The sequence below is a fragment of the Schistosoma haematobium genome, chromosome 1, assembly GCF_000699445.3.
Source record: "Schistosoma haematobium chromosome 1, whole genome shotgun sequence".
Lineage (NCBI taxonomy): Eukaryota > Metazoa > Platyhelminthes > Trematoda > Strigeidida > Schistosomatidae > Schistosoma > Schistosoma haematobium.
The window spans coordinates 82,845,460-82,873,021 of NC_067196.1; the positions used below are offsets into that span (position 1 = coordinate 82,845,460).

General features: G+C 36.5%; 1 protein-coding gene across 2 annotated transcripts; it reads left to right on the plus strand.

Moving 5' to 3' along the window:
- Nucleotides 1-13,533: 13,533 nt before the first annotated feature.
- On the plus strand, nt 13,534-26,018 carry MS3_00002282 (uncharacterized protein; the record flags this gene model as incomplete). Of its 2 annotated transcripts, XM_012936729.3 has the most annotated exons (2): nt 15,002-15,772; nt 23,077-26,018. In XM_012936729.3, 2 exons carry the CDS (start codon nt 15,002-15,004, stop codon nt 25,465-25,467), a joined length of 3,162 nt encoding a protein of 1,053 aa, XP_012792183.2. In that variant the 3' UTR covers nt 25,468-26,018. The 2 variants fall into 2 exon arrangements, with proteins under 2 accessions (XP_051075327.1, XP_012792183.2); XM_051209855.1 differs by having other exon boundaries at nt 13,534-26,018.
- Between the last annotated feature and the right edge of the window lie 1,544 nt (nt 26,019-27,562).

A 27,562-nucleotide genomic window follows, 5' to 3' on the forward strand; every position in this document is an offset into this window, starting at 1 on the left:
CTGCTCAGTAAACACGTCCTTTGGTTGATAGACGGATATCTCGCCTACGCCATAAATGACGCAAGTTGGCGAAAGCTAGTCGAGCCTTCTGTATCTGTGCTGAGATTTTGTCATACACCAGACCACAAGGGCTGATGAGACTTTCAAGATAAGTGAATCGGTTGACACGCTCAACTACTTCACTCCCTATCATTAGTTCGGGTGTCGATGAAACCCAGTCCTGAAGCAACATTTTGCATTTCGAGGGAGAGAATCGCATTCCGAACATGCTTGCATTGTTGCTTAGAGTGGTCAGAAGACTCTGACTTTTGTCAGCGTCTTCACCAAATAGAACTATGTCATCAGCATATTCTAAGTCAACAAGTGAACCTCCCGGTAGAAGTTCAACCCCTGGAAATTTAGATGAGGAGAGTGTTATCTCTAAGAGTACGTCGACCACAAAGTTGAACAAGAATGGAGAGAGTGGACAGCCCTGACGAAAACCACTTGAGGTAATCAATTCTGACGAAAGTTCGCCATAAGCTCTCACTCTACCAGTTGTGTTCGAGTAGAGAGCCTTTATAAGGTTAATGTACTTCTTTGGTACTCCTTTCAGTGACAAACACTGCCATAGAACCTCACGATCAACAGAGTCAAATGCCGCCTTAAGGTCGACAAATACTACCATTGTAGGGCGTCTGAACGTGTATCTGTGTTCTAGAACCTGACGTAGTGTGAATATCTGATCTATGCAACCACGTCTAGGTCGAAAATCAGTCTGATTTTCTCTAGTCTGCTCTTCACGAGCTTTGGTTAGGCGTCGAAGTATGATTGAAGCTAATATTTTAGACACTATATTAGTCAAACTGATTCCTCTGTGATTGTCACAAGAGGACTTTTGTCCTTTCTTATAGACTGGCACAATCAGTGATTGAGACCAGTCAGATGGGATTACGTCCAGTTCCCAAATTCTACCTAAGACCTCAGTTAATCTCACTGCTAATACTGGACCACCATCCTTAAAAATCTCAGGAGTAAACCTGTCAGGGCCTGCTGCTCTCCCTCGTTTCAGATTTCCTATGGCTTTTTCAACTTCGTAAAGAGACGGAGGACCTACATTAACTTGCCATTCAGGTTGACTGGAGATCATGGGAAACCGAAGTGTGGCTGAAGGCCAGTTGAACTGATCCCTGAAGTGTTCTGCCCATCGATCCAATCTCCTGAATTGAGAATGAATAATATGTCCATCTTTCTCTGAGATTGTTTCGCTAACGGTCGGGTTCCTAATACCGGTTTCCTTAACAAGTCTGAACAATTGTCTGCTATTACCTATTGCCGCTGCCTTTTCCATCTCTCTTGCTTTCGCTACCCACCACTGTTCGCGATCATTGCGTAGACTTCTTGTCAGCTTGCGCTTAAGCTGACTCCGCTCTTCATTATGTTCAGAGCCAGGTGGAATGAGTTTCCGAGCATCTATCAGTGAGATAGATGCTGCTGAGATCCAGTGTTGCTCCCTATCCTTACGGGACTGCATGTCCTTACGATGCTCCACTGCCTTGTGGATCAGACCTTCAGGTCGAAGGCTCCGGGTGTAAACCCCTAAGAAAACCACCTGCTTCGGTTTGGGCACCCGGGTAGTACCACAGCCCACACACAGATAGAATCAAATGACGACATTTACTGAAAATAGTATTTTCTCCTCGATTAAAAGTCAAACAATTCACATTATTATTATTATTATTATTTATTTGTTACGTCACTGATTCGCTTTCTTTTATTCCCACTTTCTGTGTGTGGCGCATGTGCATCTGGTGCCCCCTTGTACGAATATGTGTTCAAATAAAATAAAATATAAAAAAGCTTACAATCCAACAGATAGTGGTTGTATCTTTAAACCACATAGTTACACTGTATAGTATGGGAGATTTTGTAGACAGCCATTTAATTGGGATCACCAACTGACCTAAGTTAACAACCCTTGAAAGTTTTTTCGTCTAAATATGGGATTTCTCAATTGTGTCCATCCACAACCTCGTGTCTGGGAGTCAAACCCCATTACCTTTGGTCTCCCATGTGAACGCTTAACCTCTAGACCATTGAGTTGGGTCTAACTTCAATCAATCCATGATATTGCGGGGCTACGTTTGAACTTCACAGGTCAAAAATCTTCACTTTAACTCCGTAGATTCCCTGTTCAAGTTAATAACTAGTAAGTTTATGATAATTATAAGTATGGGGTTGGGGAGATTATTGGATTTCATTGAGATTACTAGCTGGTCTGATATAAGTATTGCAAACCTAAAAGCATCTTAGTATTTGTCCTATTTTTTATGAAGTAGAACAACAGCTCTTTAATTTTACTCAAATATTTACATATATTTAAGTTGTAGGAGAAAAATTTTGTGAAGGAGCAAATGCATTTTAATCATACAATATTTATATATTGTACTTAAACAGTTATTGACTATTCAGTGATGAACGCCACTAAGTTAAAGTAGATTCGAAATCCAACATCTGATCATTGTAAATCGAAGTTATAAAAATTCTGAGTATTTTGAATTTAATGTAGTTGGTCTGTTTTTAGTGCTATTTTTTTTCCTTCCGTTGAACATAAATTTGCAAGTTTTTTAAGCGTGGAAAAATTATACTGCGGTCACAAACAAGGGAAACTCAGTCGTGGGTGCAATTGTGTCAAAGTAACAAAATGGTTCCCTTAATAATCGAAACACCCATAGTACTTTGCATGTTCTTATTAACATTACATGGAAAGTAAACAAGTAAAAAGCGTTTTGTTCTCACAAATCAGATCTGCTTTTAAAGTTAATACATGATGCTGTTTGTTTCTAAGTGTTCAGATAAATTTTTACTTTGCATATAAAGTAAAATTAATCATATTTCCAGTCAGTCAGTCAGTTACAACGTAGGACCAGGCCCATACATGCATCGGTCCAAGTTGCCACACCTCATGAACACAGCAAGACGAGTATTTCCACTCACGACCATTAATTTTTGTCGTTCTGTACTGTGATGTTATGTTTGTTATTGGTTTTCATCAGACAGCGTTTTGGTGTCAGCCTTAAATCATAGTTTATTAACTTTGATGTCAAAAGTTTGAGGAAAAGTGAAGCTCAGTAAATATTAATAGAAAGCCAATTAGTCTAACCACTAAATAGTTCTGACTAACCATCTTAACTAACTATTGATGTAATTAAGTTCAAGTTTATTAATCAGTTGCACAATCTATATTCATTTTTACACTGAGAACCATGTTTACGAAATCTTTTTATTTATACGAAACAATGTAAAAGAAATATCGGTGTTTATTGTATTTAGTCATCCAAATTTGTTCATTAATATGGAAGGTCAAGTTACTATCCACTTTGACCATTTTGTATTTCAACATCTACATCCGTCAATAACAATAAATATAATTATTTGTCTACATAAGTGTACATATCTAATACGCTTATATCACTCATCACGTAAATTTCATACATGATAATCTGTCATCAACAATAGATTGACCTTATTTTTCTCATTGTTTATCGGGTTAGTAAATAATAATAGAACTAAGGTAAGAAAGTGATAATATTGAGTTTTGAATTTATTTTTAATCAAGTAAAGTAAAACTATACATGGTCGAAAGAACTAGAAAACGTAGGTTCAATTAAAAGTTTGACCTCTAGGTCAGTGTTATGTATTTAACTTCGGAATTTAAAACTATTTCTGAATGAAATTAAGAAAAGTGATAGTAATGACTATTGTCAACTAGCATGATCCTATATTACATACATCTGCGTTTAATTCATTTTGGACTGTTCTACTGTTAACAAGAAGCTTTTTTTTGTGTGGATTAAGTAGAAATTTAAGAGGGGACTCATATTGTATCAATGTTTTACTCTTCAAAGCTTTGTGTCTATCGGGAAAATCGCATGAGTTTGTTTATTTGGTCATTACAAAAATATCTCTGGATTTAAGGCCTGATTTTTAGTTTTATGCAATATTATAGTCATAAACAAATGCAACACACATTTAGTTGTGAAATTCTGATCTATGAGGTGGAAGGAAAACCTGTTTTGGCTTGAGGAATCGTCTGCCATCCGTATTTTATCTTTTAAGCGACATGTGTCGTCCTTATGAGTTCCCAAAACTTGATACTAATTACTAATGCATATTGTCATGCACGAAACCAAACAAAGAAATAGAGTGGCTGATATCACTAATTATTTATTTCCAGGAACCCATTTGAACTGTATGTACTAAAGTATGTATGATGCATTACGGGATTACTTCTGTGAACTCATAAATATCATGAATGTTCTTGAAACTTTTGTTCGAATCAAAAGGTAGTTTAAAAGTAACAAGACTACTCCAAAGTAAATCAGACTTGACTCATCTCTGTCATCAAGCATTACTTTTGTAAATTTAAATTCACTTTTAAGTGGATCATATAGCATTTGGCTTCACTTAAACCTTAAAATAATCACGTATTTTATTCATTAGAAAGCCCTCCATGTCAAACTTTTCTACATAAGAAATATGTATCTTAAAAGATTATAATGAACTTTCAAAATACCAAAACGTATCTGTCATGTATTGTATAATCAGCCATCTATTTATGTGAATGAGGTGAATACTAGGTCTCAAACCAATAAGCTCTTGAATCAAATTATTCACTAAGGTATTTGTAATCCAGTTACACTATATTAATTGAATGGACGAAACTAATTTACTTTGATAAAAAAAACTGTTCGCTAGTTGACTCTAATATGTTCTCATAAAACTTGATGGAAATGCTTATTTGTATTTTATATTTACTTACTCAAATATTTGTTAAATGTAGTTATGAATACAAATAATGTAAGAAAAAATCAATGTAACAGAAATAATATAAACTCATTTATTTCATAGATTTTACTCAGCTATTTACAAGTTGAAAAACATAAGTATTCAATTGACTCATAATTACTATAATATCCATAAATCCTTTCTCATACTAATCAATATATGCTCACTAGTGACTGGTTTCAAAAGGTATTTCATGGAGTTCTAGTGAGAAGCAGTGATCAGTGGAGTCCAACCAGGTCTGTTGTGAGATAGTAACTTACTGATGAAAATGGTGGATGTGTCGATCAAGTTCGTGAAATATTTGAAGTTAGACGTTAACACCATTGAATGCCGGCTCAGTGGTCTAGAGGTTCACATTAATCATGTGAATATTCTAGAAATTTTTGAAATTACATCATGTTATTTCTAGATTAATAATACTATTATTTTTAAGTTATAGGTAACTGGAAGGAATCTACAAATTAAATAAATTCGTATTATGTTGTCAAAATCATTGTTCTTATTTTATTTAAATTTATCAAAATGAAAATTTGTTTGACATTCATTAATTTACATGTCCAATTAAATACTATAAACAGTATTTAATTTAGTTGGTATACGGAAATGATGATGATCAAAGCTGTTTATGTTCGGTAAGAATCAAAATGTACAGACACTCATGAGCATTTATAGATATTAGCGTTTGTTATAACTTCAGCCAATCCGGAAACAAGCATACCACGTTGATATTCTCGAAAGCTCTATCATGTTCTGTTTGGATGAAAACTCTGGCTCCTTTAGGGCCTCTGGAGGCTTCGTCGTAGTTCTCGGAAGCCGACCCAAAACCTCCCCGGAATAAGATTTCTTGCTTCGGTTCACTTGTAGCCAACTGGTTTGCGATGGTGCTCCATTTCTTTTCCGCTGTCTTTCTTGTCCAAGTCTTCATTTCAATATCTTTGGGCATATATTCGTTTGATGTATCTGAGATTAACTAGTGGAAAATTCAGCTGATTATCTTGAGTGTGCATCATTCTTTTATCTTTAAGGATTTGGTTTGCGTGTTTGACACATGTCCCAAAAGTTCCTCAGATTCTATAGAAAATTTTCCCAATCTCTGTACGATTTTTCCAGGTTCCCATCGATTCTTTCCGAGGTAGGGCTTAACGAACACTTTATCGTCAACATTAAAACTTCGGATATTAGGATTTTGTCTGTACCCATCCACTATTTTGGGTGGCAATATGGCGTTAACAATAGCTCCAATACGTCCTCTAAACATGGCCTCAGCAGAGGACTTCCCACCTGGGGCAGTTGGGTTCGGCGTGGTTCTGTAGGCCGTTAAAAAGTTTGTGATTATCTGTTCAGTTATCCCCTCGTCTCCCCCTCTCAGTAATGCTCGTTTAAACGTGTCGACAAAACGTTCTAATTTTCCATTCGATTGGGGATGATAGGATGGAGAACATGGATGCGTTATTCCATTTGTACTACAAAAATACTTAAATGATTCTGCAATGAATTGTGAGCCGTTATTAGTCACTAAGGTCTCTGGGACTCCAAACCCGACCGAAGCTGCTACCTTGACGCGGTGGTCGGGCTTGCCTATCGTGATGACCCAACCGAGCTATATTGGCTGGAACATATGTTCCTGTAGGTTCTACCATGCCAGGCAGGTCGATTGGAGAACGGTAAGACTAAAAGCAGCAACTCAAGGTCTGAGGGCGAAGTCGTACTGCTGACTGTACAGAGGTGTGACAGCAGTAAGGTGTTTCCCTCGGACAACCAGCATGACAACGATGCTGCCTTCCCACAAGGAGGGGTGGGGTTAGAAAAGGTCGACCCTAAAAATGTCACACCTCACCTTACTTCACGGATTTCCGTCTCCGGCGGTAAGGCCCTTTGAAGAACGGAGCTAACACGTCAAAAACCTTCCACAAAAAGGCCGTGCGCGACCGGCCTCAAGCAGTTGTCCCTTGGGCTCTGCGGTCACGCTCCCAGGTCGTCAAGACCAACACTAATCCAATTTCCTTTTCAGGTTCCTCAAGAAATACCCTTCCACGGTGTGGGCAGCCGGGAAGTGACATCAGCCCTCATACCCGTAACAGCACACGAGACCAAGTTGGTCACATTCAAATCCATCCTACACCTCCTAATACCTCTCTTATCTCCATGACTAACCCTCCGCACGTCTCTTTATCACTTCGCACCGCTAGGGCAAACGATTCGAGCACGCTATTCCTGGTTTCGTGAAACCACGCTCTAAACTACACGTAAAAGCTTTTAACGTCCGAACACTGTGCCAAATAGGACAGCAGGCTTCCTTAGCTAGGACTTTAGAATCTCGCTCCATCGATGTCTGCTGCGTTTCCAAAACGCACATACAGGATCCGAGTAGCGTCATCTATTTGACCTCACCATGCCAAAATAAAGAACCGACTCGATTCACACTTCGTGTATCTGGAAGCCCAGATTCTGTTTCCCGTGGCCTCGCCGGGGTAGGTAGTGCATTGAGTCCTAGGGCAGAACTAGCTCTCTTAGAGTGGATCCCAGTAGACAGTCGTTTGTACGCTGTCCGACTGAACGGAACAGTAAGAATCCGGAAAGATAGGAACACTCGTCGTTGCCTCTTCGTCGTTTCTGCTTATTTTCCCACTGACTGCAGCGCAGATGATGTAAAAGATGAGTTTTACAGAAAGCTCTCCGACCTTCTCCGAAAAGCTAGGCGCTGGGATGTAGTAATAGTGGCTTGTGACTTTAATACTCAAGTAGGTAAATTAAGCGATGGGGAAAGACACCTAGGTGGATCTTATAGTGTCGTGGCTCAAAGAACAGATAATGGCGACCGTCTGTTGCAGCTATGCCCAGATAACCGCCTGTTCCTTGCAAATACTAACTTTAAGCATAAGGAAAACATCTTTTAACATGGAGACCCCCTAATTCGTCCCAGCGTTGGACCCAAATAGATCATATCGCTATCAGCCACCGATGGAGGGGCTCGATAGAAGACTGTCGCTCATTCTGGAGCACATGCTTAGATTCAGATCATGCTCTAGTGCGAGCGCGTATCTGTCTGCGTCTTACTGGACGTAGGAAAGACGCTTCAAGTAAACCTCTTAGGGCCCTACCTAATGATAGTCAAGCTAAGAGTATATTTCAGGGACAACTAGGAAAACAGTTAGGCAGCCATGTATGTGATGCCCACCCCGAGGCAGCATGGAATGATATCCGAAAAGCTGTGGAAACAGCAGTGATATCTGCTAATAAGGTAAACCAGAAGGTTAGGGAGCAACACTGGATCTCAGCAGCATCTATCTCACTGATAGATGCTCGGAAACTCATTCCACCTGGCTCTGAACATAATGAAGAGCGGAGTCAGCTTAAGCGCAAGCTGACAAGAAGTCTACGCAATGATCGCGAACAGTGGTGGGTAGCGAAAGCAAGAGAGATGGAAAAGGCAGCGGCAATAGGTAATAGCAGACAATTGTTCAGACTTGTTAAGGAAACCGGTATTAGGAACCCGACCGTTAGCGAAACAATCTCAGAGAAAGATGGACATATTATTCATTCTCAATTCAGGAGATTGGATCGATGGGCAGAACACTTCAGGGATCAGTTCAACTGGCCTTCAGCCACACTTCGGTTTCCCATGATCTCCAGTCAACCTGAATGGCAAGTTAATGTAGGTCCTCCGTCTCTTTACGAAGTTGAAAAAGCCATAGGAAATCTGAAACGAGGGAGAGCAGCAGGCCCTGACAGGTTTACTCCTGAGATTTTTAAGGATGGTGGTCCAGTATTAGCAGTGAGATTAACTGAGGTCTTAGGTAGAATTTGGGAACTGGACGTAATCCCATCTGACTGGTCTCAATCACTGATTGTGCCAGTCTATAAGAAAGGACAAAAGTCCTCTTGTGACAATCACAGAGGAATCAGTTTGACTAATATAGTGTCTAAAATATTAGCTTCAATCATACTTCGACGCCTAACCAAAGCTCGTGAAGAGCAGACTAGAGAAAATCAGACTGATTTTCGACCTGGACGTGGTTGCATAGATCAGATATTCACACTACGTCAGGTTCTAGAACACAGATACACGTTCAGACGCCCTACAATGGTAGTATTTGTCGACCTTAAGGCGGCATTTGACTCTGTTGATCGTGAGGTTCTATGGCAGTGTTTGTCACTGAAAGGAGTACCAAAGAAGTACATTAACCTTATAAAGGCTCTCTACTCGAACACAACTGGTAGAGTGAGAGCTTATGGCGAACTTTCGTCAGAATTGATTACCTCAAGTGGTTTTCGTCAGGGCTGTCCACTCTCTCCATTCTTGTTCAACTTTGTGGTCGACGTACTCTTAGAGATAACACTCTCCTCATCTAAATTTCCAGGGGTTGAACTTCTACCGGGAGGTTCACTTGTTGACTTAGAATATGCTGATGACATAGTTCTATTTGGTGAAGACGCTGACAAAAGTCAGAGTCTTCTGACCACTCTAAGCAACAATGCAAGCATGTTCGGAATGCGATTCTCTCCCTCGAAATGCAAAATGTTGCTTCAGGACTGGGTTTCATCGACACCCGAACTAATGATAGGGAGTGAAGTAGTTGAGCGTGTCAACCGATTCACTTATCTTGAAAGTCTCATCAGCCCTTGTGGTCTGGTGTATGACAAAATCTCAGCACAGATACAGAAGGCTCGACTAGCTTTCGCCAACTTGCGTCATTTATGGCGTAGGCGAGATATCCGTCTATCAACCAAAGGACGTGTTTACTGAGCAGCAGTTCGTTCCGTCCTACTTTATGGCAGTGAAACATGGCCGGTAAGAGTAGAGAATATTCGTAGGTTACTAGTATTTGATCATAGGTGTCTTCGAAATATTGCTCGTACATCCTGGGACCATCGAGTAAGTAATGCAGTTGTTAGGAAACGGGTACTAGGTAAGAATGGCAAATCAATTGATGACGTAGTGAAACTTCATCAGTTGAAATGGCTGGGACACGTGTTACGTATGCCCAACCACCGACTGCCTCGACGTGCGATGTTCAATGGTATAGAAGTAGGTTGGAAGAAAGCTAGGGGTGGCCAGATACAAAACATGGCACATGTCCATGAAGTCACTGACAAGTTTATCTGAGTCATGTTGGTAGGTGTAGACTACCTGGTTGGGATCCACGAGACAACACCAACCGATGGTTAGAGACCCTGAATGATATGGCTCAAAATCGTTTGCAATGGCGCAGGTGCATCCACTCCTTGTGTTCTCCCAAATTCTAATCTTCTGAATTCTTCATGTCCCTTTCTTCCTCTTTCCAAATTTATTTCACTGGATTATATTCTTTAAATAACATCTCCAAACCCTAATCTTCCCGATTACTGCTTATACTCTTACCGCCTCTATCACTACGGGATTTGAATCGACAACTGCATCTCTGTACTAATGTGGTATGGCAACTTGAACTGATGTACGTACGTACGAAGTTCTACGTTGTTACTGACTGACTGACTGGGACTCCAAAGTAGCTAAGCAAAGTAGATAACTTGTTATAACAGTTTAAAAGCATAAAATGCACTAGATTCTAATCGATAGTCTGTGGATAGCTGGTCTGTTAGTTAAACAGTCCCAATTAAGGTATGAAGTTAAAATGTTTGATTGGTAATTTTTTTCAGTAATTTACTTCGCGGACTGATGCTAAGAAACTGAAACTAGGAATGACTGGACAGTTGTTTCGTTTCGGTACGAAACCCCCTAACGGCACGCATCTGAAACCCACAGGCGATCGAACCCAGTACATAGGAAACAATCATTGCTTTCTTCGTACTATTTAAACTCGTGTTGATTTAATTCGGTTATTTATTTACTCTGAAGAAGTGGCTTACATTAAGTCTCGAAACATCAGAAGTAGTGTTTCTACTCATTGCGATATATTTCTTATCGGCTTTCTACCCAACGTTGCTTAACTAGGGTAGAAACGTGTCATCATTGCTTGAAGTCACTAACTTCCAGTCTTAGCCATCTTGGTAGATGCAGACTACTTGGTTAGGATCCGCGTAACTATCTTAACCAATGGTTGGAGACTCTGGGTGACATTGCTCAGAATCGATCACAACGGCATCGGTGTATACACTCTCTGTCTTCCCTTAAACCATTAGATTGAAATACTTTATACCTTTCTAAGAACCAATTCTCTCTCTCCTGATGCACAATCTTTCGTTTATATATTACACCATTGAGTTAACTGCTCTTGTGAATCCGGTGTTCGTCTTGCTGTGCAAATAAGGTATGGCCACTTGGACCAATTCATATATGTGCCTAGTCCTACGTTGTAACTGACTGCCTGACTTTCTACCCAATACTCAATTTATTTGTAAGATATAATTGTTTGAAGTATAGTACTTATCCTGAATTCTGTTCTTTTATTTTAATAACCAGAAAATATGGAAGATAATGTATATGTTTAATATTTGCCAAATATTTATAACTATTTATAGAAGTATTTTACTAATAGAACAATCATATATCAATTACAATTAAATTGTTTATTTAACTTTCAGTTGATCTTTAATTGGCATATATTTCTATTTGATATGTATTTAATGAACTTAAGCATGAACGATATAAATGTAAAAGTAATCTAATGAGGTTTATAAATGTGAAATTTTTTTATAGTTTTAAACAGAAATATGTATCTATGGTAAATTGGATTACTGAAAATAAAAGTTGACGCATAAAAAAAATGTAGATTACAATTTTATCATTATCAATAACTAAACTAATAAATCGATTCTTAATTGACAGATAAAACTAAAAGAAAAAAAAAATATTTTGTGGTCTTATAATACACAGAGTGACTATGAATATAGCATACATCCTAATAAAAGTTGTAAATTGGAGCCATTGGATACCGATTCAGTGGCTTATAGGTCAAAACATGTAGGTCCTAGGTTCGATCCCTGACAAAGTCGTGAATGCTCTCTATTCATGAATCCCATTCTATCACGATACAGCAGCCTGGTGCTCTCTGGTTTTTTAAAGGTACTGTTATTGTTGTTAGTTCATAATGAATAATACCTAAAGTTATAAATTCCTTATAAAAATTTCATGAAATGTTTCTCCAGTACATAACATTTAGTGATTAACTAATGTAAATATACCAGCACCATAGGAGATTATTTGGTCTCTGAATAATACAAGGGTAACTTTTCAAACTATGAAGATCGGTGACACAGATCCAGTTTTAACAGTGAACCTCTGTTGTCTGAAGATTTAAGGTGTCCTTTGTTAATAAGTACCAACTAGTACATAAGTTAAGCAAAGTTTATCACAGAGAGAGTCCAACTCCAACCAATAAAAATTCATTTTTCTGAACCTAAAAAATGTTAAATAAATATACCAATAATAGACTTTTCATTTGTTTCATAGAAAAAAACATGAGTTATAAATACAAACAATACAAATGATTATATTTTTTACTCATCTGGACAAATTTCACTTATCAATGAGTGAAATGCAGACTAGTTTTATTTATTAAAACTTTTTATTGATTAGTCGTACTTGTTACTTACGCCCGTTATCCCTTTTGGAAGAGCATAGGCCGCCTACTCTCACTCTCCATTCAACCCTGTCCTGGACATTCCTTTTCAGTTTATTCCAGTTGTTATTCACCCTTTTCATATCTGCTTCTATTTACCGAAACTCCGCCTGTGTCTCTCCTAAAGTTACTGCCAATTCGAAGCCCGAGTAAGGTAGGAGGGTTGCGTATGGGGTTAGCGACCCCATCCCGTAGAAAACTAACTCGCTAAAAAACGCTAACCAGAAGAAATAATTCAAACCATTTAAACTTTGCTCTGGGAGTTGAAGGAAGAATGATGACGCCTCAGGATGAAAGCCTAAATTTTTCGGAAGTCACAAGGTCGATGCCCTTTCGAACAACCAGAGCAACAATTTTTATAGGTACATGGAACGTCCGAACAATGGGGGACACTAGGAAGACAAGTCAAATGGCAACAGAAATGAGGAGATACAACTTAGCAGTACTGGGAATCAGCGAAACCCATTGGACCCAAGCTGAACAACAAAAACTAGATACGGGAGAAATGCTGCTATACTCCGGCCACGAAAAGGAAAATGCTCCACACACTCAGGGAGTTGATCTAATGCTGTCCAAAATAGCACGAAATGCACTTGTAGGATGGGAATCTCACGAATCCAGAATCATCAAAGCATCCTTCAAAACAAAGGAGGGATTTACAATGAATGTTATCCGATGTTATGCGCCCAACAATGATAACAATGACGACAATAAAGATCAGTTCTACGATAGGTTGCAATCAATCGTAGTAAAATGCCCAAGAAAGGACCTCACCATTCTGATAGGAGACCTAAACGCCAAAGTCGGAATAGACAACACCGGATATGAAGATATCATGGATTACTGGGAGAGAGAAACGAAAATGGAGAAAGATTTGCAAATCTGTGTGCGTTCGACAAATTGGTTATAGGCGGCACAATATTCCCACACAAACGCATGCACAGAGCTACATGAGTTTAACCGGATCAGACCACAGAGAACCAGATAGATCATATTTGTATCAATAAAAAATTCAGAAGGACAGTGGAAGACGTGACAACCAAAAGAGGAGCTGACATAAATTCAGATCACCACCTGGTTGTCGTCAAGGTGAAACTGAAGCTAAAGAAACACTAGACAGCATTATGGTAACTTCTTTGGCACTATGGAGTTCCTGAGAAGATTGTCAACATTATCCGGAACTCATACGATGGGCTACAGTGCAAAGTCGTGCATGGATAACAGCTGACAGATGCATTCCAAGTGAGAACCGGATATAGACAGAACTGCTTACTCTCGCCCTTTTTCTTCTGGTGGTCGACTGGCTTATGAAGATTTCCACATATGAAGAAAAGCACTGAATACAATGGACAGCTCAGAAGGAACTAAAAGATTTGAACTTCGCAAATAGCCTAGCCCTCCTATCCCATACACAACAACAAATGCAGATGAAGACAGCTACCGTAGCAGAAGCCTATGCATCAGTGGGCCTCAACATACACAAACAAAAAAGCAAGATCCCCAAATATAACACAAAGAACACCAACCCAATCACATGTGAAGGAGAAGCTCTGGAAGAGGTGGAATCCTTCACGTACCTGGGAAGAATCATGATGGACAAGAAGGTTCAGATGAAGACGTAAAGGGGAAGACTGACAAAGCAAGGGCCGCTTTCCTACAATTGAAGAACATATGGAACTCAAAATAACTTTCAACCAATATCAAAGTGAAAATCTTCAATACGAAAGTCAAGACAGTCAGTCCTACTGTATGGAGCTGAAACTTGGAGAACTACTACAACCGTCATCAAAAAGGCACAAGTATTTGTAAATAGTTGTTTACGCAAGATACTCAACCTCCAGTAGCCGGATACCATCAGCAACAGTCTTCTGTTGGAGATAACAAACCAGCTTCCGGCTGAAGAGGAAATTAGTGAAAGACGATGGAAATAGATAGAATATACATTGCGCAAGTCACCAAACTGCATCACGAGGCAAGCCCTGACTTGGAATCCTAAAGGGAATCGATTCTATTTCCCGACGTAATGTGTTCTTTGGCCTTCTTTTTCGCTTCCCTTTAGGATTTTATATATCTATAAAAATTGTTGCTCTGGCTGTTAGAAGGGGCATCGACCTTGTGACTTCCGAAAAATTTAGGCTTTCATCCTGAGGCGTCATAATTTTTCCTTCAATCCCCATGGTAGAGTTTAAATGGTTTAATTTGTTTAATCTGGTTGGCGTGTTTTTGGCAAGATTTTTTTCTACGGGATGGGGTTGCCCACCCCATAACCCAACCCTCATCTTTTGTGTGAGCTTGGGACCGGCAGTAGCTTTAGGAGAGCTACAGGCGGAATTTGATTAGTCATACTTTATAATTAATTTTACCTACTAGTTAACTTCATCAAACATTTAGGTCATAAGTTTAATCTTTTCACAATTACTGAATAACTTATCATTTTATTTTTTCTCTGAAAATTCAATATAATAATATTGAAAATAAAACTTTGTCTAAGTGCATTGTTTTAGACATTTTTATTGGTTTATCAATGTCTGATAAGCTTAAATAAATTTGATTCAAGTTAACATATAAATGTGATAACCTCATAAAAGGCTAAATTATTCTTGTTGAATACCATGATTATTAGATTGTCATTTTTTCGTTTAGTATTACTAATATGTTTTGTAGATTTTCTAATATGTATGCCAAATAATAAGATAAATTTTACCGGTAGTGCAACAACAACAACAACTACTACTACACTTACCACAGGTACTACTAGAACTGTTACTACTATTGAGCCTATTACAACTACAACTTCTGAACCAACTACAACTCATGGTGTAATTACAATAACAAATGGAGAAACCACTGAAACATCACTGATAGTAACAACTATTGGTTCTTTGAGCAGTAACATAACTAACTCATCAACAACTTTGCTGAATCCTATAAACACTTCCTCACTACATTTCAATAATTCATCCTTAAATGTAAGAGAAGAGAGTAATTTATCGAATGGGACAGTAAATACTACTGAGTTCATGCAAAGTACAGCTTTGCCAACAACTACAAAGAATGACATAAATGGAACAACTATCGGATATCCCAGAACAACTTTATCACCACCAATAGAAAAACATGCTAATAACTTAACTAATACTACTAATCCTTCAACTAATTCATCTCGACGACACTCTATAAAAGGAAGAGTTATTTTAGCTACAACACGTGAACAAGGTAGTAGAGTATGGGGATTAACTGCAGCAAAAGCTGAATTGGCTTGTCATAGATTTATAACTAATCGTAGAATTACTTCACCATTAACCAATAGGACAAGCAATGAAAATGTTAAACCAACTGATTTATATCAAGCTCATTTATTATCTGTTACATCAAATGATGAGGTAAGTGTTGACTATTTTTTTAAATACATGTCACATGAGCGTACGATAGCTTATAATCCATGAAGTTTTCATTGATTTCTGTGCTTTATTTCAAATTAGCTTGAAAAGCGATAAACAACTGTTGAATATGCAAGTTTCTTTGTTCATTTTTCAAGCAGTTAAAAAGGAAATATAATTACAAAGGGAAATTCGGCAAGACTATAATTTATGGACGAACCAATCAGGTATAAGATAACAGGTCTCGGATTTTGGCGCGAAATTCACTCAATTCATTTGGCTAAATAGAGTTTTGGCATTATAGCTGATGCCAGTTCGTGATGAGAACCCTAAATCTATTTCCTAACCTTAACCATCAACTGTAAATCATAATTCGAATTCCTCACACTAATTTATAACCCTCATTTTGTACTAGTTATCAGGTAGACACTCCCAAGGTCAGTCTAATGTCGCTCAATGGTTGTCCATAAATTATAGTCTCAACGGAAATTCTCTTCAAAATGAATTAAATTACATATCTGTTTATTATATTGTTTTGTATTAAGAATCTGCTTGGTGTGATATTTATAAAGTAAGCACAATTGTTGAACATGAAAAAGATAACGCTTCTCTAAAAATGATAAAGAAATAGAAGTTTAGTGTAGTTGAGACACAAATTTTTAGATCCATACAGCTGGAAAGTATTTACGCAAAAACTTAACTAGATATGATTTCCGTTATAAGCTAACACTAGGTGGAAAAACACTAAAAATCAGGAAGTTCAGAACTCCTCATAAGTGAAAACCTATGATATTACACCAGTAAGGATCTAGGAGGCTCAAGGTTTAATATATGTAGACTGATAATGTAGAATACCATGAAGAAAAGGATATCATTGTTTTTAATATGAGTGGTGATCAAAGACTTTTTTAATATGAAGATGATGTATACTATGAACCAAGTTCAATTAGACTAACATCTGGTAAGTGGATCCACTTTACTATGTCAAGTACGATGCCAATCAACTGTTTACTGCTCATTAGATTTCGGTGGTCACCTGGTTATAGTTAGTTCAAAAAAGACTGTTTCACTCGCTAAAACGTTTAAGATAAGTTGTAGCACTTATTGCAAGTATGCCTTGTTTTAGTCGGTATTCTTAGTTACGTCCGACTTTAACTGTAACTTTGATTGGTTGACATCTGTATTTTACACAATAAGGTTTTAGGGAACTCTATTATTTTGATCATACATCAAATTAAGTTTGAAAATTATTTGGAAAGAAAGAGTATGAAATCAACAACATTTCTATATAACAACCCATTTTGGAATCGAACTAAAAATCAAACAATCTCGTGGCTGTATTACATATTCATTTCGTAAACACTGCACTTCATCAGTGTAGACCAAAGTTTTTTTGATGAGAGTCTATAATGAAATACATATATATACATATATTTTCTTTTTTCACAATCAGTACTGCTTAATATTACCGCTTATCATAAATATATCGAACATACAATCTTAATAACTGTTAGTCATATAATGTAACTAGTTGTTCTGTTTCTATGAGTTGTGACACATTTCATTTGATTAAGCATTGTTTTATTAGGCATTCTTATTGGTTGTCTTGTTAAAAACTCATCCTAATTCGGAACTCATCAGTATTGTTGTGCGATGACAAAATCAGTTAGTTGAAATTATTTTCGTGACTAATTTGCTACCCTGATTAAAAACTGCTATCAGTAACAGTGATAATAATTTCATATTGTTACAAACTGATTGAAGTTTTAACCCATCAACTATTAGATTCTAAGCAAAGATGGATGGTGGCTAGTAGTGGAATCCAGGACGCGCGTTTCTTCCTATTTGGGACTCGTCGGATGGATGTACCTGCATCCCACAGTTGATATTCACTGGGATATTCAATGGGAAGTTCCAAATAAACAATACAAAATGAATTTATTCAGTTCTAACTTCCAAAATGAGAAAAAACACATCCCACAAAACACTCTGGTTCTGTTATCAGTTTTGTCAATTCATCGTACGATAATCAATAAAACCGTCGAAACTCAGTTTTTGATGTAGACGTAATTTGGGTGAATATGTAGCACAATGGATTTTCGTCTTCACTCAACTGAAAAACTTACGATACCTACATCATACTGTTTTACAACGTTAGATTTTTGATAACTACGCTCAAATCAGTAACTGTGGTAATAGGGGGTGATGTTAAAAAAATGTATCGAATAAACTGCTTCTGGAGGATGCACACTAAGAAAAAAGCTATTGATCAAATAACAATTTGTATCGAAAATCTAACACGTGTCTGATTTATTAAAAAAAATTTTTAATCTGTGCTTCCTGGTTTTCCACGGTGGTCTAGCTTTAATTAACTCATGAATTCAACTATTGAAATAACTACAATCTCCATAAAACCTCTTTTTGATAATAATCATCATGTGCTCATTAGTGACCAGTAGAGATCAACCGGGTCTGTTGTGAGATAGTAACTCACTGATGACAATAGTAGACGGTAGCGCAATCTCGTGGATTATTTGAGGTTAGACATTGAAACCGTTGGATGCCAGCCCAGTGGTCTAGAGGTTGAGCGATCGCGTGCGAGTCCGAAGGTTCTGGGTTCGGGCCCCGCGAGTGGGATCGTGGATGCGCACCGTCGAGGAGTCCCATACCAGGACGAAACAGCCATCCAGTGCTTCCAGGTCTTCCATGGTGGTCTACCTTCAATTGATTCATGATTTCAACTACTGAAATTGATAATATCATCCTTAATGTATTATTTGTAATGTCCACTTTTAGGATAATTTACATCACAAAGTGACTGTACATTAATCACTATCGAAATAAACTATGAATGATTAAAGAAGTGTTTTTTTCTAAACTTTTAGTCAGTTTGTACTTACGACCCATCTAGAGATAAAAGAAAGAAAATTGTTAAAATAGCCAAAACATTTGCTTTTTAACCGGTTTATTAAAGAATTAGTTAACTACCTCATTCAAATTATACAGAGTAGTTTTTCTCTTCATTACATTTTTATCTGTAAAAGGATATCAAATATACTCTAGTATTAGAAAATATTATAGTTTTACTACAGGTGAATACCATACTTTGGATTTGGTTAATTTAAACGAAAAATATGACAATAATTATGTATGCTCTACCTAGACTCCTTACACTAGAATATATATACTGAATAATTTGAATCATTAATAGTATTTCTTTTAAACCTGGATATAATGTAGATGCATCTGAGAAAATATATTGGAAGTGAACTAGCTAATTACACAAGTATATATGCATGTTGATAGGATGTAAATAAATTTGTGTTGTTAAGATAAAAGAAAAATCGATTTCATGGAACTTCTCAATGATGAAGTAAAATATTAATGAATTTGAGAAAATCATATTTTTGGGTGAACATGTTCAACAATTACATCATTATCAATATGGTGATTGTAAGAAATTGTTAAGATTTTGATTGAGATCATGAACCGATTGATGTTAGACCACCATTGAAAACCTGGAAGCAGTGGACGGCCGTTTCGTCCTATCGTGGGACTCCTCAGAAGTGCGCATCCAAGATCCCGCTCTCGTGACTCGAGCCCAGGGCCTTCAGTCTCGCACGCGAACACTTAACCTACTGAACCACTGAGCCGGCATCCAGTGGTGTTAATGTCTAGCCTCAACCAATCCACGAAATTGCGCGACCACAATAGGACGAAACGGCCGTCCAGTGCTTCCAGGTTTTCAATAGTGGTCTAACATCAATCGGTTCATGATCTCAATAAAAAATTACATCATTATCGTACTTGATTTGTTAAAATTACTGTTTTACTGTTTTAACAATATTAATTTAAACTTTTTCAGGTGATGACTAAGATATTTATTAAGCTGACTGAAAACCTACACAAAAACTATTTCAAACTCATTATTTGATGTAGATATTATTATGATATTCTTTTCAACTTTTTAACATACTTTAAGAATTAGATTAGATATACCAGTTTTAAAAGTGAATTTGTCAGAAGGAAGAAAGAACTCTGAATCAGTCTCTTTTATTTTATGTTCCAATGGATATATTCCGTTTACCTATCAAGTTGACAAACAGAATGTGTATTAGTATCAGAAGGGATTTTTGTGGATATTATAGTAATTTTAATGGTTGAAATCATGAGTCAATTGAAGCTAGACCACCATGAAAAACCTGGAAGCACTGGACGGCCGTTTCATCCTACCACAGGACTCCTCAGTGGCAATGCGCACCCATGATCTCGCCTCTCGAGATTCGAACCCAAGACCTATCGGTTTCGTGCACGAGTACTCAACCACTAGACCACTGGGCCAGCATCCAACGGTGTTATCGTCTAACTTCAACCCATCCACAAAATCGCGTTACCATCCACCATTGTTTTCCGTGAGTTAATATCTCACAACAGACCTGGTTGCACTCCACTAGTCATTGCTTCTCACTAGAACTCCATGAAATACCTCTTGAAACCAGTTACTAGTGAGTATATGTTGATTAATATTAGAAGGGATATTCATTTTTAATCTTTTTTGAATTGATCATCATTATATATTAGTAAATAGATCAAACTATCAATGATAATACTTTCATTACAAATTTGATAAAACTGTTACATTTCATCTAACCATCGAGTAAGTAACGCAGTTGTTAGGACACAGGTACTAGGTAAGGATGGCAAATCAGTGGATAAAGTAGTGAAACTTCATCAGTTGAGATGGCTGGGACACGTATTACGTACGCGCGATCACCGACCGCCTCAATGTGCGATGTTCAGTGGTATAGGAGTAGATTGGAAGAAAGCTAGGGGTGGCCAGACCAAAACATGGCACATGTCCATGAAGTCACTGACAAGTGGACTGAGACATGTTGGTAGGTGTAGACTACCTTGTTGGGATCCACGAGACAACACCAACCGATGGTTAGAGGCCCTGAATGGCATGGCTCAAAATTGTTTGCGGTGACGCAGGTGAATCCACTCTTTGTGTTCTCCCAAATTCTAATCTTCTGAATTCTTCATGTCCCTTTTTTTCTCTTTCTAAATTTATTTCACTGGATTATACTCCTTGAATATCATCTTGAAACCCTAATGTTTACGATTACTGCTTATACTTTTACTACCTCTACCAATATGGGATTTGAATCGACAAATGCATCTGTGTGCTAATGTGGTATGGCAGCTCGAACTAATGTACGTGCGTACGAAGTTCTACGTTGTTACTGACTGGCCTGACTGACATCTAGCATAATAATATGCACTCATTTTTTTAGGTATTATAACTTATTTAGTATTCTTTTCTATAATAATAAAGGAAATATTGAATGTTTTACAATAAAAGTGTATAATAATATTATATGATGTAATAAATATTCGATTCAATGTTAATATTCATGCACTTTTTCATTCATTCATGTTGTTATACGTCACAATATTCACGTTTCAATAATTTTCTTTATATGCACTGACTAGACAATATTTAACCCCTCAGTACAAAAATACCAAAAAAGAATAAATAAAGTGGTTAAATGTCTAAATGTAATTTGATTAGTTTACAATGTATTAAATAATGAATAAATTGTTTATATAATTGTGAACTTTTGAAATCATTAAATTTATATTTAGATTAGATTATTATAATAGAATTATTTAAATGAACCATTATTTCATTTAGATTTTTCTTATAACTTATCACTTCCTATTTTGTTCAAGTTACACATGTACATAATAAAATAAACATCGATGGATTCCAGTTCAGTGGTCTAGAGGTTGAACAAGACCAGAGATCCTGAGTTCGAGTCCCGTGTGTGGACGAAACGGTCGTCCAGTGCTTCCAGGTTTTCAATGGTGGTCTAGCTTAGATCGACTTGTGAATTCAACTGTTAAAATACAACAATCTCCACAAATCCCCAATACTGATAATGTGTATAAATTGAGTGACAAAATAACACTGTAAACGAAATGAGTGTTTTGGTTATACTAAACCTTGATTATAAATAAAGTTTATTGACATTTTTTCTTTGTTATGAGAATTGTTATAAGCATGTGTGCCTACAATTTAGTAGTCACATTTACGCGATCAAGCGTGTTCTGTAAACGTGATAAAATAAAAAAATATTACACAATCGAATGCATAAGGTGACCAATCAAATTAAAGTAAATATGTAAACATACTATATTGTATTCTTTCATTTAAATATTTAGTACGATTACAATATACTGAGTTTTATTATCTAATATCCTGGTACTAATCCAGTAAGAAACTACATCTAATGTTTTACCTGAAGTAAATTTAGGAACCCATGATTTGTGTGGAAAGAAAAAGAGACAGTAACCGTAAAGGGACATGAGGCATATACTTTAAGGGCTGTTTTATTTCAAGTAACTGAATATCCTTCACTGTGAGAATGGATGGAAATTCTCTGAAGATCAGTACAGAACCTCATAAATGTCAGTTTTACAATTCTTAAACTGAAAATCACTAAAGATATCACTTGATTGAAAGGAAATTTTTTCGTTCACTTTTTTCTATTTTACCAAGTATAAGGAAGGGAATTTTCACCGTTTCATCTTCTCTTGAATAAATTTCTTTCATCAAGACTAATTTAAAAGAAAATAATTGTCAATTATACTAGTTATTATAGCAACGGGAAACTATTGATCTTTTTATTTGAGAATAACTACATTGTAACATTAAAATGAGGGTAGGGAGTAATTATTTCATCTCACAGAGATTCCCTTATTATAATCATAGTACTCATTGAAGAGTTAAGGCTATTTTCTTAATTTATGAGTTATAAAAAATCAATAGTAAAGAAATCTTTTCGTCATTAACTTGCCCTCGATCTTCTAAAAGTCGACATTTTATCCAGTGACACTGATCAGTCATAGTTTCTTATCCTAGTTAAGCGAACGCCCTGGAAACACCCTTCAGTTTTATTATTATCATTAAAATTTACTGACTGTACTTCAGGTGTAAATTATGTACATCAGATATTATTACCCGGAACTATTTTCACTATACTTATTTTTGAACTCATTAATTTGGATGATAAACAAGAGCTTTATCGGCTATCATTACTGTTAGTGATTCTTTCTAATTCATATTCATCGACTTAAAAAATAAACTATTTAATCGTAAAACTATTTTCCTAAGGAAAAAGTCATCAGAGCGAAGAATTATTACTTTTCAATTAGGTATTCACTAAGGCTCCATACTGAATTATGCGTTTTATAATAATCATGTAATCAATACAAATCAAATGTTTTTTTTTCGTAATTTTCAGATTATACACTTAGTAAGCCTCATGGGTACAGTACCAGTTGGATCATATTGGACAGGGGGTAAATTAATGAGACCAAGACATACTGGAGTGGATGGTGAAAATGCTACTAAGTGGAAAGTGATGTTAAACTGGTCGGATGGTCGAACTGCTCCTGCAAAAATATTGGGTATAACTGATGATGATGCAAATAATCTTGTAGAGGGTATGACTTATTGTCTGTCATTAGATATTGCACGACTTACATGGCAAGCTCGTGATTGTGAACACCGTTTGCCTTATGCATGCTTGATTACTAGTCGAAATGTTTTAATTCAAACTACCACTAGTAATTCATCAATAGTAGTTAAGACACCACAAGAAATAAATAGTACACAAATTTCTGCTAATCACAATCATGTTATTTCAAAACGTCGTGAAACGGCACTCGAAAATTCTACTACAGTTATTAACACTTCAGTAAATACTAATCATTCAGAGAACAGTCAGACGATTTCACCTTTACTGGAGTCCACTAAATCTACCCCAGCAAGCATAACCATAACACCAAATAATACAGAGAATTCAACTCTTGTGATAAATTTTAACGTGTCAACTGAGATTCAGAATACTTCACAGATGGATACCACAACCCCATCTAGTTCACGTTCTATAGTAACTGAGGATAATAATTTTAACCAAAATGGAAAGACCGTTTCCGAGTCAACGATCCAACTTAATGAGCAGCGTGTACAATTTAAAGAACCCGCCTCTGAAACTAATCAAACTTTCAGTGTTCCTTCTCTTCCTAAAGCTCAGGTATTGGGTAGTAATAGTGATGATGATGATGATGATGACGATGATGATGATGACGATAATGATGGTGATAACAGTGGTCGAAATGATTCAAACCCTTTCAGTTCAAGTGGATTTCCGATAACAGATCTACAATCGATATTGAGCGACATTGGAAAGTTACATACAACACAACCACCATCAGCAGAAACTACTACTACTGCCACTCCCACAACTATTAGTACTACCACAGCTGCTACTACTCCCACCACTACTATTACCACCCCTGCTACCACTACTATTACTACTGCTACTACTACTTCCACTACTGCTACTCCGACCACTACTACTACCACTAATACTATTCCTGGTAATGATTCTAACAATACTACTGCTTCTACTAATACCAATACCACTACTATTACTACCACCCCTACTGCCCTTACTATTACTACTACTCCCTCTGGTACTACTGCTACTACTTCCACAACTACTACTACTTCTACTACTTCTACTACTGTTACTACGACTCCTATCACTACTACTACTACTACTATCACCCCTGCTACTTCTACTGTTACTACTTCTACTACTTCCGCTAATACTACTGCTGCTACTTCCACTACTCCTACCACAACCACTGCTACTACTACTATTCCTGGCAATGCTTCTGCAAACATTACTGCTACTTCTACCACTAATCCTACCACCACTACTAATATTCCTGGTAACAATTCTACCAGTACTACTGCTTCTCCTAATAATGCCATCACCACTACTACTACCACCACCCCTGCTACCTCTACTATTACTACTGCTACCACAACAACGACTAATAATGATAATATTACTATTACTGCTAATATTACTACAAGCACAACAACTACTCCTACTACTATTACTGCTGAAATCACTACAAGTACTGCTAAAGTCAGTGCAAAATCATCTACAGAAGAAACTAGTGAAGACGTCGAGATGTCAAGTGAAACAACATATGCATCAAATACTTCAGATAACACGTCGTTAAATAATTCCTTTGAGGAAATGACAACCTCTACAACACCTGAAACAAACTCACCGGAATCGACTGAGGTAATGATACAAACAAATAACGGATCAGAGTCTTTGATGACAACAGTATCCAATTCGACGGTAAATGTTGAAACAGAACCAACGCCACTACTCGGATCTGAAGAACTAACGATATCCACATCCGAGTCATCAGAAGCGGGGATCTCATCTGTGTTAACAACACCAGTGTCATTCCAATCGACGGCAACAACTGAGTCGACGACGCCTTCAGGATCTTCACCAACAGAGACATCTACATCACCAACCACGAAGATTCAGAGTTCATTACCACTGTCAACAAACGAACCATCCCTATCAACAACATCTATGGAACTTCAATCAGTAAGGACATCTGAGGCCATAACATCAACAACATCCCAATTAAATACATCAACAGGACCAAACACAACTCTGGAATTAGAGTCAACAGAAAATAAATCTGGATCTAATACGACTATGTTATCACAGCCAACGACCTCATCTGTATCAATGACAGCAACAGAGTCTACGGTTATGGAAACCATATCCTCTGAAACAGGAACTAGTTAACATAATGAGAGAAAGTAATTTTTGATTGAATTATTTTACATAATTGACTAACTATTTAAACGAGTTCAGTTGTAATACTAAGTTACAAAATTTTCAATATTGTATTTTTCTTATATTCAAAGATAAATGATGTTCTAATAATATTGTTTTCCTCAAACAAAACGTTAAGTTACAATATCTTTTGTAATTCATTACAAGAAGATCCTTATAGTTTACAGAAACAGAATTGAATATAAATTCAGGTATGAAATATTTGTAATCGTAGAAGTTAAAAACCATTGAGTTTTTTTCGTTTGTTGACGCCTTCTATACTCATAGTAGGTAATATTATCTTTACGAACAATTATATTGTTTCATATAACCAGTCAGTTTGCTAAAAATAAATAGATGATCTTTAATATTTTGATACATTTATCAAATATCGTGTTATTGAACTCAGTTATGCCATTTTTTAATACCCCGTATAGTATATTTTAATCAATATTTAAAACGAGAATTTGATCCTGTAAATGCGGAAAGCTAAAAATACAAATTAAACTATCAAATTAGTATGGGTTAAGTTTTTGACTTTAGATTTTGATTAGCATCATTATTCAGTATAAGTAATATTATGGAATACAATATTCTGTTGGACTAATCATTTTTCTATAGTGATCTTAGGTTGGTTAAAATATCTTTAAAGTGTTGAAATTTTACTTAATAACAATTCTTTGCAGTCGAACCCTAATTATCGTCTTATTATATTCATGCAGCTAAATAAAGCATAAGATAGTGAGAACTACCTTGTTTCTTATTAATTCATGCTTTTAAATCTTATCCGACCTTGGTAAACTAATGTCCATATCAGTTTCAAACTTGTGCACCAAATGACTATCTAACATATTTCGTATTTTCCAGAAATTACTACTAGAAATATCGTACCCAAAATGTATCTTGATGCTTAAGAAAATTGTACACTACCAACTTACACAAGTGGTCGTTTTATTATGGCTATTAAAAAAGGTTAAAGTATATCACATGTGACTAAAATAATCAGATTTTATTTGAAATTTAATAACGTGACACCTCTGCAAGTCGAAAAATTACTGGCGCATGCACACATTCACATAAAATAAACAGACTTGAAAACGTATAAGTCATTCACGAAACATTTATTACAAAATATTAACATACACAGTTCTGTCTCAGGATATCTTGGTAAGGAAATTCGGCGTTAATTTCATTCTATTCATTCTTACGTCCCATAATAATTACTTCAAAATGTAGTCTATATATAGAGCAAAGTAGAATAATTTACCTGGGATCGAACAATGAAGTAAGAAAGACTAAGAGGTTGAGAGCGTAAGCTAGTTAAGATGGCTTATTTAATGAGAACCAGATAAACTATTGAACAAGCATACCAAAACTAGATCGTTGAAATTAGTAATATGACAAGAAATCTAACATTCACTGTTGTTTAATGCTATAAATATCGTGATCCAACAGGAGTTGGCGATGATGGTACCATGCTTTTGAAACGTTTTCTGATGATGTGCAATAGCCTGACAGAAGATTAATAAAGAGGATAGCGGTGGTCTGAATGGATGTGGCATTCATTGTTCATGTTATCAACAAATTACTGAGTCAGGACTCGATGACCTTCATTTTTAACTCAAATGCAGTCCAAACTCTATTCGGTCATATGCTTAGAACAGTACTAATTTATCGACTCTCAATGAAAGTATGGTTAGTGTAACACAGATCCGATAAACACGGTAAATATCACTACGTTGTAATTAGTTTACAGATAGTTCTGGTTTATTATTATGAATACACTTGTCAAGCCAAAAGACTGTCACAAATGTATAAAGATTACAATTGACAAAAAATCAATCATTTTACTTATGTTCGCTGGGAATATTTTTCCAAAGTAAATCTTTACTAACAATCAGGTAACTCAAGTCTATTATTTTCACTTATAATTACAGTCAATTAACTCACGTTTATCTATATACACCAAGTATACACTCAAGAAGACAAATAGACTTAATAAATGTGACAAATAATGAATTACCAGTTGATTGTTCGAACAATAAGACAGTAAATAAATAAATCT